This window comes from Tenrec ecaudatus, chromosome 3 (assembly GCF_050624435.1).
Source record: "Tenrec ecaudatus isolate mTenEca1 chromosome 3, mTenEca1.hap1, whole genome shotgun sequence".
Classification (NCBI taxonomy): domain Eukaryota; kingdom Metazoa; phylum Chordata; class Mammalia; order Afrosoricida; family Tenrecidae; genus Tenrec; species Tenrec ecaudatus.
The window spans coordinates 133,814,353-133,832,093 of record NC_134532.1 but is presented as its reverse complement, the minus strand read 5'-3'; the positions used below and the strand labels follow the sequence as shown (position 1 = coordinate 133,832,093).

Genomic DNA, 17,741 nt, shown 5'->3' with positions numbered 1-17,741 from the left:
ATGTCCCTGCTTTACTCTTCTTCACATCTTTAATTAATATTGGGATTTTAACTTTATATTTAAAAGTTTACTCATGTGTTGCCTAACTGTTCCATGAACAGAAAGTAAGTCCCTTGAAGAGACTTATCTCTCTTGTGCACTGCTGGATTCTAGCATGTGGGAGAGCACACAGAGTAGGCACTCAGCAAGCATCTAAAAAAAATGAATCCATTAAAACAGGGAACCAACATGGAGGCAGAGAAAACAGCACAGAGACCACCGATCATATTCCAAGAAGGGTGGTGATCAGCGATGTAATATAAGAAATGTGCTAAGGGAAAAGAAGAGGGAGAAATTATTTCCAGGTGACAAGATTTCTACAAATCTTCTAGCGAGAAGATGATATTCACACTGACCCTGAGAAAAGGAACGCAAACAAGAGGACGATCAGTTCGATACCACTAAAGTAAAGGAAGGCAGGCAGAGGTGCACAAAGGCTACAGAATGCAAAGATAAATGCTAGTATGCACACAATCCTGATTAACAACAGCAGTAAATACTAATTTACAAGCGGACACATAGCCAGACAAGCAGGAGAAAGAGACATTCATAACCAGAAATGCAGTGGGGCTTCAACCAGTTCATGCAAAATGGAATGAAAACATAATGGAATTTTTCCATGAACTTTTTGAAGTCCTCGTATATAGGTTTGGCAGATGACCGTTTATACAAATCTATTTGCATGTGCTATAAATAGCTATGTTTATTACAGAGTAAACAGGTGAAAATATACCAACTTCTTAGCCCTAACAAAATAACTAGACCTGGAGCTCAGAGTACCTTGGGGGTTCACTGAGGTTGGTTGGCCAAACAGTTCCTAAGACAATGTTCTACATCCTACCTCCAACGGGGCCTTAAAACTTTGTGTCATCATCGAAGGTAAAACTATTTGTCTCTGACCATCCAGAAAGAGCAAAGAAGAGGGAAGAGAACCAAGGACATATGGACATAATTCGTCTAGACCAGAAGTGGACTGCGTGAACCGCCATCTGTACAACCCTGGGACCAGAAGAGCCAGATGGTGCCCAGATACCAATGCTGAGCACTGGGAAAGGGGTCCCAAAAGGAGTTTCTGGATAAAGTGGGAGAAAAACCATGTTGAACAAAACTCAAAATTGTAGGAAAAGACCAGGGTTTTTTTTTTTGCCAAAACAAACAAACAAACAAACCCCCCAAACAGTGACTGGTAGAAGCCCCTAAGACAATAGCCCTTGGTAACTTAACTCACCTCCACAGGTCAACACCACAGTCAGGCCAATAGGGTGAGGTAACACCAGGGAGCCATGTGCCTCCTCAAATAATCTTATGAACATGAGTTCATAAGGCCAACATTTTCCCAATGATAAAGTTCAGAAGACACAAATGGAAAGCAAAGAAGGATGAATGGAAATGGTAAACTCTGGAAAGGAAGAGGAAGAGTCTGTGATATTGTGGAATCTGCAAACAGTGTCGTAAAACAAACTATGTATGAATTATTGAGTGGTGTGTGATTCAAGGTTGACTAGCAGAACAAATTCATAGACGCTCATATGTGTACAAGAAAAAGCTTTATACACAAGAGCAATTGAATATTGAAAAAATATCCCAGCCCAGTCCAGATCAAGTCCGTAAGTCTGATATTAGTCCATATATCTGATAGCAATCTATAAATTCCTCTCCAGATTCATGAAATACTGGCAATGACACCAAATGCAGGGAGATCACAGGTCAGTGGGTGGAGAGTCTTGTGGATCCAGTGGCGGTGTAAGCATCACATCACAAGCAGGGCTCTTCACCTGGTTCCTCCAACTCCATGGTTCTAGCGTAGCTCCATGTGTCTTGTCATCAGGAATACCAAGCAGAGTGTGTGTGTCCTGCTTCTAGCGAGCTATTTATCTCTGTAGCGCCTCCAAATAAGATCATCAAGCAGTGACTTGATTGACAGGCTAAACGGCACTCCTTTACTCTCAATCATCTCAAGTTGGCACCAGATTATGTAACTACCACAAGTGGAAAACCAATTTGCTCTGCAAACGTTCACTCCAATTATAAGAAACACTTTTAAAAAGTGTGCTTTAGCAAGTAGAGGAAGATCAATCCAATTAGAAGGGAAACTTATTAGATTCAGAAATAGAACCCAACTGGGATTCTATTGAAATAATGTGACTGAGATGCAGCTGGGTAGGTGAGCAAGAGCTGGAGAAGGGCAAGCTCAGGTCAGTTGACTTTAAAGACCTTGACTGTCATGCTAACAAGTTTGAAGTTTACTCAATGATAAGTCGTCTCTGCTTTCATAGCGCCTCTATTGCAACACTTTTAAACCTCCATTTATTTCTTATGCATTATTGTGAATCATGCATACATTTGTCTCCCTCAGTAGGCTGTGGGACCCTAGGAGCAGAGACCATGTCTTAGTTCTCCCTGACTTTCCTTGGCCCAGAGAATTGAGTAGATTCCAACCCCTACTGATCCTAGTGAGTGTAGTGTACAGCATAGAGCCTGTGGTCAGTAAGATTTACTAAAACAAATCTAGCTAAGACCATGGACGTCCAGATAGACTCTAGTGATCTACCTTCCACAGGAAATGATCTGAACATATAACAATGCATTGCTTTGTATTATCCACCTGCTTTTGCCTGCTATTTATACAGTGAATAAACAGGAAAGCATTTTTAACTACTTGAAGTTAGAATCTCAGCAAAATATCAAAATGTAAGTCGGTATGGCAAATAGATTGAGGGGAAGATTTTGGTGACTGAGTAGAAAAGCATTTGCTCTTTGATAATCAAAGCATGGAGAGCTTTTATTTCAAACTATAGGAGAAAAGGAGACTGAAAAACACTGGAAAATATTGTTAGCAGATATTCAGCTTATAGGAAACAATTTGTCTAAGAAAACCTTGGAATTCATCATCATGGGTGTGGATGCTTATGAAATGATAAGGAAATATCTATAGAGATAGGCTTAGATTTTTTAAAAAACTTTTTTTACCCCATCAAGTCTGGGACCTTGAAGTCCTTTTAAAATATGTTCTTACACAAATATTTGCTACGAAGGTCAGAAAGTGGGACCGACTAGAGAAATCACAACTCCCTTGGGGAGTAGTGTGGTCTGGCTCCCCACTGTCCATTCCACAAGGCAGGCAGTCTCTTCTCCGCTCTGATGAAAGTGACTACAGCAATTCTGCACAGTTAGCAGAACTTCTATAAATGTTGGTAAATTTTCAAATTACATTAACACACAATGCAGCACTACATCTTATAGCTAAATGTACGAATTTCATCTCTGCTTCATTAGTCGGTTTTAAATTCTGAAACTTGGCCCACAGAACTGAGCGTGAAATACCATGGGAACAAACACATGTTCAGGAAGTAATTGGAGTGGCCTTTATGAAGTACAAACACAGAATAGTTATGACTACTTTTTGTAGCTGGCTGGACTTCAGAAATGAAGAAAGTCATATTTAATTGCAGGAGTTAATAGATTAGATACTTTGAAGGGCATTGGGTAAAGTTAATAGTGCTGAAAGCTTGAATCTTATGAAAATGTTATTATTGTTCCTAAAACATGAAATGTTCCTAGTTTGGCAAATGTCACAAGGGAAATACTTTTGGCCACAAGGGCAGAGAGTTGCATCCAGAGGTTAAGAGCTTCACAGAAAAAATGGGTATCTCCTCTATAAATAAGCAATGCAGAGTTCTCTTATATAAATAAGCAATGTATTTATCTAGAACTTACTAATAGGAACTCGGCATCAGAATCAGAGTGCCATTAGGAAGATGATACAGAGGACTGGTGGGGCAGGGAGTTGGTAATAGCTGCCCTCACTTCTAAGACAGCGGTAACAGTGGACACTATGAGACTTAGGCTAACAGTGGCCTTTGACTACTACCTTCAAGGTCAGCAGTTCAAAGCCAGCAGCTGCTCCCTGGGAGAAAGATGAGGCTTTCTACTCCCATAAAAAGTGACAGTCTTGGAAACCCACAGGGGCCCTTTAGCCCGTCCTACAGGGCTGCTAGGAGTTGGAACTGATTGACGGCAGTGAGTTTGGTTTGAGGCCAGAGCAAACACTGACACCTGGTTGTTTTTTATGGTCAGACCTCAGCCTGTGAGACATGCACATCATGGAGATGAAGAGAGGTCTGAGCACACAATTTAAATCCCACCTGGGGACACAGAATAAGGTTACAAGAGTAACAACTAGGGGACGATGGCGGCAGCAACGAAGGACCCACCTTGTAGGTGCTGACGTGGATGCAGAGAAACAGAAGACAGTCTCCTGCAGGTGGTCACAGGAGACTCCTGTGAGAGAGAGAGAGATGCACAGGAAAGGGTGCTGTAACGCCAGGTGCAAGGCAGGCAGGAAATCACTGTGAAATGATCAGGACACCTGTTTTTTTTTTTGTTGTTGTTTTTTAATCTCAACCTGTCAACGAACTATGCAATCTTGTATAACTCATTCCTCAACAAATATTTGTGAAATGAATAGCCTTCTCAGAATCATTGTTTCTTCCTTCAAGGTCATCTTTCAGATCTGAAGATCATTTTACAGAACTACTGATGGAACTGATGCAACCCCCAAAGTGCTACAGGGGAGCTCATGATACATTTTAAAGGAAGTTTCGAGATAAACATTTGACATAAGATCTGCCCTTGACAACAGTATCTGAAATCAAGATCTTCCTGGGGAAAAAATGTAGTCTATGGTGACTGTGGGCCTGAGAAAAAGGCAGCTATCGAACTCCGGTAGGGCCTGGAGCTAAAGGTTGGTAGAAGAAAGGGTGGTAAGTCCCCTGCAGGCCAGGCACAATTAGGTCACTGAACAGTTCTGAGAAGGTCGATGATAAGATTATGTTTGCAGGTGGTAAGGGGTGGGGGAGCAATAAAGACGAGATTATCATAGGGCATTGTAGAAGTGGCTGGCTATACAGGGAAGACAGGAGTGGGGGACAGAAGAAGAAGCTGAGCTATCTGAAAGCCTGGAGACAAGTCTGCTAGCTGGAGTGGACAAGTGGGCACGGCTCTCTAAAGAACTCTAACGGGCTACAGTTTTAGAAGCTGCAGATTAGTAGCTGAAGGCGGAGGGATGGGATGGGATCAGCCTGTGATGACAATGACTCTGGCAGCTTAGTGGTGTGGAACAACTGGTGTTTTTGAACTGCGGACCCCTTGGTTAGCAGCCAGCACATAACCTACAATACGCCCAGGGCTCCTCACATCTCAGTAGGAGGAGGTAATACAGGATTGCTGGCATTTGGTCCCAGGCCCTCCAGAGTAGAACCACTTCAGTGTTTCCTAGGCGATCATTTAGAAATAGGTTACCAAGCCTTTTTTGGAAGGCACTTCTGGGTGGATTTGAACCACTGTCTAACTGTAGAACATTTAACTGCTTACACCATCTAGGGAGTAATACTGGCAATAGGGGAACTTTTCAAGAATATTCAAATAACCATAGTCCCTTTAAACTCCAAACCAAACCAAACTCACTGCCACTGAGTGGATTCCCACTTAAAATGTCCCTCTACAGGGAGTCTAAGACGTAATTCTTTATGGGAGCAGACAACTTCATCCTTCTCCCATGGGCTTGCTAGTGGGTTCGAACTGCTGACCTTGTAGTAAATAGCCAGACACCTAACCCACAGTGCCAGCAAGACTTCTACTAAGTGTATCTGATTTGGTGAAAAAGACCGTTTAAGAAAGTTTAGACTATGCCAGACATGTTGCTGTGTAATTACAGCTGAGTAATTTTGAAAGGCTGCATAGTTTGAAAGCAAGTAGATCATACGAGTTAGTTCTGAGGGAGAGATCAGAAACAGAATTGTGAAGCAAGAGAGTCAAAGGGAACTTTCGTCCTTTAAATCTTTCTGAGAACGAGTCCCTATGGAAAAAGCATTGGACAGAAAGATGGTTCGGCAAGCACTTTTAGAGTAGAACAACTCTTTCAGGCGGTGCATGCTCTCCCAAATAAATATTTGTTTTTAATCTCCTGGAAAAGTCAGGAATGGAGCTTTCATCACCAAACTAAGAGCCTATCCATAGCCCCTACAAAACCATTTAGTTTCAGTCCATGTTCTCCAACATAATGTTAGTCAAATTACTAGAGTCATGATAGCGATTTGTTTATTCCACTGTGAAAAATGATAGTGTTCTAATTGCACTTAGTCACTTGCTGTTTGTATGTGAGAGCCAACTACATGACTGTCATGAGTTGTCAACGGTGCAGTGGCTTATGCGCTGGGCTGCTGACTACAGGGTCAGCAGTCCGAAACCTCCAGGCGCTCTGCAGGAGAAAGATGAGGCTCCCTGTAAAAATTTACACCCAGGAAACCCCCAGGGGCAGGTCTCCCCTGTCCTACAGCGTCGCTACAAATCAGAATTGACTCCATAACAGAGCTTTCTTGTTTTTAATAAGATAGGACTTTACCTGAGAAAGCGACCAGCAACTTGCACCGACACGCAGGCCCAATGTACCTTTCCCTGAGCCACAGAGTTCAAGGTCATCGCAGGATACCAGCTGACTCTCCTGGTCAGACAGCGAGCTTTCACCTTGTTTATGTGTCGCTCCAGAGATGCGGAGATGATCTCTCCTGTCGCACTCTGTCCTTAAACACGGATCAGTATCTTTGGAGAATAGCACAGTATGCCCTGCACTGGGAGCGAGTCCCTTCCGACTCACAGGGACTCCCTGGGACGAGCAGAGTGGCCCTGCAGGCTTTCACGGCCCTGCTCTTTAAGGAAGCTGCCGCCACGTGTTTGTCCTGCAGAATGGATGGCTGATGGACGGCTCGTCGGTTTACTCTGCCGACGTTGTGGTTGGCAGCTAAGCACTTGAACCACTGAGAAACCAGGGGTCTAGCAATCTTTCCAGGGACGAGGAAGCAGGGCTTTCCTCTCCTCTTCTCCGTAAGGAGCACCGTCACGGGGAGCTGAGACCGGCATTTTTGCCACCAAGCCGGTTATGTTCAAAGAAAAGTATGAAGCAACACTTTCTCTTAAGATGTTCCAAAGGCACATTCTCTGGAGCCAGCCCTCCCTGGAAACTACGACTGTCTTTCAGCAGCTTGCAATCAAGTGACTTACTTGTCAAATAGATCCATTCCTCCTCATCGTGACATTTAACATTTGTATCTATATTTTTTAACAACAACGTTATTAGGGTAAATTGACCTACCAGGAAATCCACCCATTTTGAATATACAACTCAATGATATTTAGAACTTTACAGAGAGGTGCAACTAACCCCACAGATCTGTTTCACAGCATCTTCAAAATGCCAAGGACCTCTCGCAAGATCATTTTCAGTGAAGTCCTGTTTGCAAGCCTAGTTCCAGACAATCGATGAGGGGCTTCTAAAAGTTCATGGGAAATGGAATAAAAAGACAATGGAATTATCTCATATTTTCTGTCTATTCATTGGCCTTTTGGGCCATTTCATATAAACAGAATCATACAGTGTGTGGTCTCTGGTGCTTCCACCCTGGGTTTGCAAAATAAAACTGTAAGTTTTCCTTTGGTCTCTAAGAGTTACTTGTAAATATAGGAATGAACTTCTAAAGAGCACATGAGGATATTTATCTAAACAAACTCACTGCCATTGAGTCAATGCTGAGTCATAGTGACCCGTCTGTGGGTTTTTGAGACGTTACTTTTACGGAGGGAAAGTCCAGACTTTCTCCTGGGAACTGCTGGTGGTTTAGAACGGTCTGCCACTGTGTCCGGACTGGTAAGAAGGGTGGAGGGTGGCGGCAAGTGTGACCTCGCCGGTATTGGCTTTGGGCAGCTGTTTGCAACAATGGTGATCTTCCCTGGTGGCTCTGTGAGTTACGGGGTGGGCTGCCAGTCTCAAAGTCAGCAGTTCAAAACTACCCGTCTCTCTTTGGGAAAGAAGATGAGGCTTTCTACTCCCATACAAAGTGAGTCTCAGCAAGTTCTACCTGCCAGAATGGCCTCTTTGGCCATGCGTTTGGGTTCTGATTGGTTTCAGTGTATGAAAGTCAGCTACAGGCTCCACTACTTTCTCACAGGAACTGAGAGGATCTAGCTTTGCTGATGCAAATAGTTTTGCTAGTTACGGCTGCCAGAGTCTATTCGACGCACAGCCACCAGCGGGCGAGGAGTAGACGGGCTCCCTAGCAGTCCCCGTATCATGACATTTCAGAGGCCAACCTCCAGGCTTGTGTGCTGAGGCGCCTCTGGTAAGGTCCAAGCACGCACCTTTTGTCTGGGAGCCGAGCACACACCCATGGATGGCACCCAGTGTGCCGGGCTCACAAACACGAGCACATTATCCGGTGCAGAAAGACCCCTCTATCAGTCTACTGTGAATTGTAGTACCATGGACATCTTCTACCAAAAGAGGATTCTTCGGGTGTTTTGTGAATGGTTGCTGTGGGTTTTAGATGATTTAAAATCAAACAGACAAACAAGAAGCAGCTGTTCTTAGGCTGCCTCTTATTCAAAGTCATCTCATAGGGGTCGCCCGGCACCTCTGTGCCGGGGTTTTCAGTGACTGATTTTTCAAACACAAGCTTGCCAGGCGTTTCTGGAGGTGTCGCTGTGAACTCAAGCAGCCAGCAGTCCAGCTCGCAGTCCAGCAGGTTCACTGCTCACATCCCCCGGGGAGGCCTTCCATGAGAGAAGGACTCACGGACGCCAACGACACACGTGCCTTCAGACATGACAGCGTTCGTGCCCTCATTCCACACCCTCTTCTGCATACAGCTTGAGTTTCTATTGGTGTACCGTTGTAACAACTGCTTTGAAATGATCTTCAGCAAGACTGCACTTGCACGTGATAGTAATGATATGGTAACATCCCATTGGTCACCTTGCTTGGGAATGGACATAAACACGGATCTCTTCCAGTCAGTTGGTGAGGGAAATCCGTTTTTGGAAACCTTTCAATTCGCACTGTCCATCCTTTGAGTTCTGTTGTATCCCAATGCCTTCAGTTAATGATTCATCTTACAAGACAACAAAGAAAGGCACTCTGGTGGTGAAGCAGTGGGTTACTAATTACAAGGTCAGAAGTTGGAACCCACCAGGTGTTCCGCGAGAGAAAGCCGAGGCTCTCTCTTCCTGTGAAGGGTTATCGTCTTGGAAACGCACAGTGGGGGCGGTTCTACTCTGTGCCACGGGCCGGTCACTATGAGTCAGAATCACTTCCATGACAGCACGCTGGGTCCAACAACAAAGAAATTTGACAAGTTTCGCAAGATGCACTTCAAAATGTTTTTCTAATTTACATAATTCGGCAAAGTTCATAAATATTCTAAAAGGCAAATAGCCACAGCTAACCTTTAAAATGGGAGCTGCAAGGATCTATTTTTCTTGCTAAAGAAAGGAGAAGACACAAAAGATTCAACTGTATCTAACACAAAGCAATTAGTATATCTAACATTTAGGTGGAAGAAATAAAAATATTTTTTTCTAAAAACAACCATCTTAGTATGTTGATCTTACTTAGGAAGTAAGATATTATAACTACTTTTCAGAGAAATTAACCAAAATTCTTACAACGAAGATAGAATAAACTTACCCCTTAAATGCCAATTAAGGCAACATTACAAACGGGAAAATAATTTTTGTGTGTTCATATTTCTATTTTTCACTCTAGGGTAGAAATGAAATAAAATTTCTTGATAGAAATCAGCCAAAAAGTAATAAACAATATCCTAATCTTTGGAATTTCAAAATATCAAGTATTAAAATATTTTACTTCTCTGAGTTTATTTTTTATTGCTGCTATCTGAAGTGGGAAAGGTAAAGGCCACTATTGCTAGTGATTGATACAGCAATTATATCTCAAACAGTAGTGAGATTCTGTACTATATCTGGAAGGAAGAAGGGGGAACGATCAAGGGGAAAAAAAACTAAACACTGCAAGAAGTCTAAGTTCTAAAAATTCAAAAGAGACCAAAAAACAGACTTGTAAGAGTAAAAACTCTTGTATCAAAAGCCATAGAGATTGATCTTTGCACCTTTGTGAAAAGTCATCAGTCACTTGCTTCCTCATTCTAGAAATCGCTATCCCTAAGGTTCGTTTTATGGTTTTCACTTTGTTAACAAATATGGCAACTCTACTGACAACCAAATTGCTAAGTATAAATGTGCTGCTTTGATCACCCATCTGCAAACAGAATGAGTTCATTTTCCATTTGCAGAATGAGCCAGACTTGGGAGATCACAGGTGAAACACGAACAGGTTTTGCTAAATTGTTTTTTGTTTGCTTGTCACTGAATAAGTTAAAAAAAAATTCAATACTAGGAAAAATCCTTCTAAATGCCTCTTCTTTGGGAAACAAAGGAAGGGTTGGTAAGCCAAGACAAACAGCATATCAGAGAAGGGGGGGTATAAAAATGTGCTTACACACATTGCCAACCTTTGTGTTTCAGACTAAAGCAACTAAGAAAACTTTAAGGAGAAAAGTGGCAGCTTCCCTAAGAAAATATCCACACTTCCATGCATTCTACATTTACGACCTGACCCTCAACGTGTTCTGGCAAGTCACCACAAATGGAAAAACCGATTCTCAAGTTCACTTCTGAAATGGAAACTGGCAGAATATCATTGTTTCAAAGCTATATGATGTATTTGGATTCTATTAATTTAATAAAGTTAATTTAATTTAATCTTTAAAATTTTTGGTTCAATTTATTTTAATTATCTCCAGTATCTTGATGAACGTGCATCACAATCTGCTGGGCAGTGCATACTCAGGAAAGAGGTTTTGAAATCTCTTTTTGATGCGAGGGACCATGAGGTGGGTTCTTACACACGGCCCTAGGAACAATGGACTGAAACCAGGCCTGGTTCTGACCAGCCTCACAATGAATCTCATGTTTGAGTCCGTTGTTGTAGCTACGGTGTCAATCCATCTGGTCAAAGATCGTCCTTTTTCTCACTGCCCTTCTACTTTGCCAAGCCTGAGGGCCATTTCCGGACCACATTTCCAAAAGGGAGATGAAGCCTCGCCACCCTTGCTCCCAAGGAGCCGATGCCTGCACTTCCAAGATAGATTTATTTGTTCATTGGCATTGCCTGGCACTTCGGATATTCTTCATTCGTACCTGGACTCAAACGCACTCTTCTCCGGTTCTTCCTTACTCCATGGCCACCTTCCACATGCTTATGGGACAAATGAAAATACCATGGCTTGGGCTGGGCACCTCTTGGTCCTCAAAGAAACACCCTTGCTTTCCGACACTTTAAAGAGGTCTTGTACAGCAAATATACCTCTTGACTGCCACTCCCCGGACCATTGATTGTGGATCCAAGTAAGACAAAATCCTTGGCAATCATATCTCCATTTAGCCTGATGTTACCTACTGGTCCAGTTATGACGGTTTAAGGTTATGGATTGGGACCAGGAATTAAAGGAATTCCCCTTCGATAAGGATTAGTGAGGCTTAATCATGGAAGACGTTGTTCCACCTGCGCCATTTAGATTGCCAAGTATGATGGAATCAACAGTTTGTCAAATCTGTACTTAAAAAAGCAAGTATAATACAAATTTATAAATAATATGCATTTCTTTTACCTGGCGACATTACATGCTGACCGGAGAAACAAGGGGTGGTGACAGTGAAAGTGAATTGTACCTCCCCTTCACAATCTGACTTCTTGCTTTGTAGCACAGAAGTACAAATCCACTCTCCAAACAGGAAGCATGGATTTTGCTGCCTTTAGAAAAGGAAGCTTCTTCTTTTCCATTTTTGGATTGGATGGAGGGTGGCGGGAAGGTGAGGGAGAAAGGGGGAAGAGATTATGAGGTCTACCTATAACATCCTCCCTGGGGACAGACAGGGGAGAAGTGGGCGAGGGGAGATGTCAGACGGTATAAGATACGACAAAATAATAATAATTTATAAATTATCCAGGATTCAGTGGGGAGGAGGGAGGGGGAGGGAGGGGAAAAATGAGGAGCTGATACCAAGGGCTTAAGTAGAAAGCAGGGGTTTTGAGAAGGAAGATGGCAACATATGTACAAATGTGCTTGACACAATTGATGTTTGTATGGATTGTGATAAGAGTTGCATGAGCCCCTGATAAAATGATCTTTAAAAATTATATAAATAACAAACATTTTCATCTAGAATCTTACATGTTTTATTTTTATAAGACTTTAGTTTTCACTACTGATACCTGAAGTGTGAACGGCCATGGGCATCTACTGAAAACAATGGAAAATATATCATCTAGATCTCAGAAAGTAATGAGATTCTGCATTGTACCTGACACGAAAGAGGTAAGTTGTATAAGTAACAAACATTTGAATCTTTCCTTTTCATTATTTCCTGTAAGGACTTCTGGCATAATTCTTTATCAAGTAATTTAGTAAGACAGCATCTACATTAGCTCTTAGCACCTTCATGACTTGACCACGGTTTCTCCTACCCGCGAGGGATGTGCCCTTCATTCTTTCATTCCCTTTTCTGCACTGACCAAGGTGGGTGGATGCCTCCAGGGATCAACCTTGGCTAGAACAGGAAGAGTGTCCTGCAGCGTGAGATGCCTAAAACACTGGCCTGCGACCTGCTCCAATTCCCTCCCGGTGGTCTTTTTTCTATGATTTTTGGTTTGGAACACCAATTTCTTCCCCTCTACTGGTTCTCTGTGTTAATCACACAACCTGCTTACATTTCAAACAGTGAAATATGGTAATGCCCATCATGAAACAAATAAACTGAAAGCAAACCATCCTGGGCTAATTTCTCCTCCAGCTATGGGAACCCAGCCCGGCTCACACGCCGCCCAGCCCATGCTCCAGAGCAGACCGTGCTATCATGGAGGTTCTGCCTCACACTGGGTCATGCCAGTTCCTTTCCTCATGGGACTCCTGGCCCCTGGAATTCTCCCCCTTCTGCCTTTAGTTCCGCAACGGTGCCACCAGGTCATTTAGAAAACACAAGTCTCTTTATATAATTTTCTCGTGTACAGTCCTGCAAACATTTCCCATCCTTTTCACAAGAAACCCCAGACTCCTTGACATGAGACTACTCTGATCTACTCATATTGGGCTTAGTTTCTTAACCCACCTTACCCCGCTGCCTATTCATTCTACATGGCTGGCACTCTGAATCAGTCACTTAGAGTTTTTCTCAGTTACCCCGGCTGCACCACCTCGGCTGTATTCACATATTGTTTTGATCCCAGGAGCACCCTGAGCTTGACGTCCTTTCTCAGTAAACTGCTAATCTTCAAAGCCTTAGTTCAAAGGTCTCTTCCGTTCTAAAACCTTCTCTGATCCTCACATCCCTCCCTGGTTTCATGACTTGTCTCAGTTCGCACACAGCATCCTGTGGAAGCTTTTGTGAGGAACACCTGAAGCGTATTTACAATGATGTTTCTGTCATGAGCCCACTTCACAATGCCTGGCATACAGTCACTCCCAAAACCACTGCCTGCCACCTGTTTTAATTCATAGCAACCCTTTAGGACAGAGTCGAGCTGCTCCCCAGGCTTTCCAAGAGTGTAAACCTTCATCCTGTGGAGGAGTTGGCGGGTTTCAACCGGTGACCTTGCAGCTAGCCACTCAAGTACTATCCTTGAGCCCTGGGTAGTACTGATTAAATCACTCGCTTTATTCTAGAAAAGAGCAGCGCTTCTAGAATTTTCTCGAAATTAGATAGTGTGTTAAACAGGTTTAGTGTTGCAAGCCTATCGACACATGTATGCATGTGTATACCCACATATATGCATATATATACACACACGTGCGTACCCATCAGAGCAGATAACAGAACATGTATCATATAGACAAAGGAAACATGCCAACCTGGATGTAAACTTCACACTGCTGGCTTCCTTTCCCGAATTTAAGTTGTCTAGGGAGGATCTTCTATGAGTGAGCAGCTGGCTGACCTGCGGGATGCCATTAGATACCTCCGGATATGGGAACCTGGGAGTTTGGACAGTTCCCTCTCTCTTGGAATTTGAGATCTAGAAAAGAAAGTTGGAGAAAATAACATGTGTATGAAAAATGACAAAGGCGTTCCCATTAAGGTGTTGAAGAAGATCATTTATTCTTACTTATTACTGATGTAGTATATTACCAACACAGCAGGCAATATTAAGGTAGGCATGGATTCCCGGGATGGGTATATAGCTAAAGTGCTAGGCTAGTACACGAACAATGACAATTTAAATTTTCCCGGGAAGAAAAGCCAGGCGATTTCCTTAGGAAAGGTCCCAGCATTGAAACCCCTGTGGAGAACAGCTCTGTTCCAAAACACAGGGGATTACCATGAGCCAAAACCAACTGGTTTGGCTGGCTTAGCAATGGCACAGGAAATAGCAGATCCCAGCATTCCAAACCACACCTGGCCCACACCTCTATGGGGGATATTGATGTGAATTTTTCCTAGGCCCACTTCTCTGAATAATCACTAACCGTAATGAGAGAGTTGGGTTATATTCGATTCCCAACTTGCAGTGAGAGAAAGAAGCAGTTGGCAAAATAAATAAATACATAGAAACCACTAAAATGAAAGATGCCAATACCAGAAAGGTGTTCAGAAACATTTTATCCCAACAAGCAAAACACATGCGTTTGCTGATAATTTCTATTATAATCCTTTCTTGTAGAATAAACTATGATGTAATAACTTTTTGGTTAAGAGAAAACCACAAATTCGTGAGTTCCCTTATAATTCTACAAGCAATGCCATTGTCAAACGAATGCCTGGCCATGCTGTCTTCTCAGGTTTTGTCCCAGGATACGCGCCCTCCCACCCTCGTTAAACTTCCATGCTCTTTGACTTTTGATCCCGAAGAAGGTGAATGCAAGGAGAATCCCTTCTCTGAAATGTGCGAGAAAACACGATGCCAGCCGTCCAGGAGGATACAAGCCTTGGACAGTAGTGGCTTTTGTTCCCTGATGCGCTCCTTCTGGCAGGGAGCTCTTCCCACGCTTCTCCTTCACCTGGAAGGTGTCGGTTCCCCGCGGGCCATTCACCAACAGCCGAAGACCAAACCCCATTCCAACTTGTTCGGAGGTTGAGGTGAGAACTCATCACTCCCGCATCCCACTCCGCAATCTACACTTGATTATATGTGAAGTTAATCTTAGCTGTCTCGTGGTTCTTTCTCATATGGCCTCCAGCAGATCTGTGGAAGCAGAAATTAGTCCCTCCACCGCTACTTCTTCTTATCGCTCCCTTACTTTTCTTCTTATCGCTATTATTGTACCAAAAGTCTAGCAAAGGTTTGAATGCATTAATGAATACTTAGTCAGAAAACTCTTTTCAACTATATGATATTCCCAAACACTGACTATGTTTAAGAGACCAAGATAAGCAACAATGAAAATATTGATAGGGCAGTCATAAGCATAAAGATTTAGCAAATCTGTGCCTCTGTGAAGAATAAATCCAATATGAAAATAAACATGCAAAGAGTTACATTTAGTACCGAGAAAAGAAAACACATCGAATGGCCAGAGGTTATTACTATTATTATGAAATATTTGCCCATATCTGATGACTTCCAATTATTTGTCCATGGTATGTTCCTGTAGTGCATGCATAAAAAACAAAAACAAACCTGTTGCCACAAGAAAAACAATTGAATGAACTTATGAAACTATTTCTGTAGTGCATAGAAATATTGGCCAAGATAACTTCCAAATGAATTATTCAGATGTACAGCAAGTACCATGAAAAATAGAAATAAACATTTGATATAGGATTCCATTTTGTATGGAATTATTTTTCATAAGGGTGGGCATGAAAAATGAATAAAGGTGCTAAAAAGGCAACAGGAATTCAAACTAGTTAGTTTAAAATCTTCCATGCAAGCTTAAATCTCCATATTAAAGCAAACAGATCAATGTTTTCCCGGGTGGGTGAGTCTGCCTTTGGGGTGGTATGATTCAGGAGGTTGCAAAGGCAGATCCCTATACTTTATCATTGACTATAGTCCCAAAGTTCAGCTTTCCAGGTGGGGACTGAGTAATGACTTTCCTGCAGAGGAGATGGGTGCTAAGCCACGCAGTAATTAGGGAGTGAACCTGTGGAATAGAATGGTTGTTGCCTGGCAGCATTCCATGATGGTAAGATATGGAGATGAAATCTTAGTGTCAGAGGTAACTTCTGGATTCTACATTTCATTTAACAATTCATGTAAAGGTAAACTTTTCTTGGGTTAGAAAGAGTAATATACCATTTACTTTATTCCAACAATTCACATTTAAGTAGAGCATAAAATGGAAATCACTTCGAATTCATATACCAGTAATTACGTAGCCTACATTTTGACTAAGTGTATTTTTGCAATGATATGATTTCAATAAAAACAACACATCATAAAACCATTAGCAATAAACTTTTAAGTGTACATTCACTTTCTAAAATAAAATGATTTATAAGCATAATTCATACATCAATTGTATCAAGCACATTTGTGCATATGTGGCCATCATCATTTTCTTTGTCATTGGTTTCCCTTTTCTCCCTCTGCCCCTCCCACCTCCCTACCCTCATGTTATCATTCTACTCCCATCACGGTTTCCGAGGGGTCTGTCTGTCTTGGATTCCATGTGTTGAGAGCTCTTACCTGTACCAGTGTACATGCTCTGGCCTCGCCAGGTGTGTAAGGTGGAATGGGGGTCATGGGAGTGGGGGCAGGGAGGAAGCATTGAAGACCTAGAGGAAAGCTGTGTGTTTTGTTGGTGCTACACTGCACTCTGGCTGACACATCCCTTCCTCGTCACCTTTCTTTGAGGGAATGTCCAATTGCCTACAGATGGGCTTTTGGGTCTCTGCTCTGACCCCACTCATTCACATCAGTATGATTGTTTTGCTTCTTCTGATGCCTGATACCTGATCCTGTCGACACCTCATGATCACACAGACTGGTGTGCTTCTTCCATGTGAGCTATATTGCTTCCCTGCTACATGGCCACTTGTTTAACTTCATGCCTTCAAGACTCCCCAGACACTGTATCTTCAAGACTTTAAGAACCCAGAGGCTATATCTTGTAATAGCCAGCCACCATCAGCTTTATTCACATTTGCTTATGCACCCATTTTGTCTTTAGCAATCATGTTGGGAAGGTGAGCAGTACAGAATGCCAAGTTACTAAAACAAAGCGTTCTTGCATTGAGGGAGTAGTTGAGGGGAGGCCCAATGTCCATCTGCTTTCTTAATACTTAACATATAAATATATGTACATAGGCCTATATCCCTATGGTTATAAATTAATATATTTACACCTGTGGTTACACCTATGGTTATACATTAATATATTTATACCTCTATACATGTCTTTTGACTCCTAGTTCCTTCCTCTATTTGTATACTCATTATTAATGCACATTAAAGTAGTACAAAGAATGCTTCTTGTGCATTCAGCATGACAAGATATCCTATAGCTGTTAGTGGGGGGGCGGAGGTGGGGGGAGGATGCTTCCCTAACTCTCAAAACTAATAGAAGTGTGAAATTTGATGGTAAGTCAAACAGTATTGCTACAGAATCAGAGAAACCTTTATTAAATAAAAATACCAAAATGTGAGTCAACTGTTTCTCAACTTATCCTCCATCTAGTTTCCATTTCTGGAAGCAGTGTTTCCATTTCTTTAGTCTAACATCTCTCTAAAAGAGCTGAACAGAATATTTCAAATGCCAGTTGAAGAAGACAAAGCAAAGCATTATAATGAAATGTGCAAAGACCTGGACTCAGAAAACCCGATGGGAAGAACATGCGCAGCATAGCTCCAGGTG

General features: G+C 42.4%; 1 protein-coding gene across 3 annotated transcripts in view; it reads right to left on the bottom strand.

The window, feature by feature from the left end:
- FAM13A (family with sequence similarity 13 member A) overlaps nt 1-17,741 on the bottom strand; it is a 313,755-nt gene that overhangs the window by 125,964 nt on the left and 170,050 nt on the right. For all 3 annotated transcript variants that reach the window (XM_075544017.1, XM_075544018.1, XM_075544019.1), the window contains one exon: nt 13,797-13,960. In XM_075544017.1, coding sequence (XP_075400132.1) covers nt 13,797-13,960 — 164 coding nt within the window. The remainder of the gene's footprint in view (nt 1-13,796; nt 13,961-17,741) is intronic.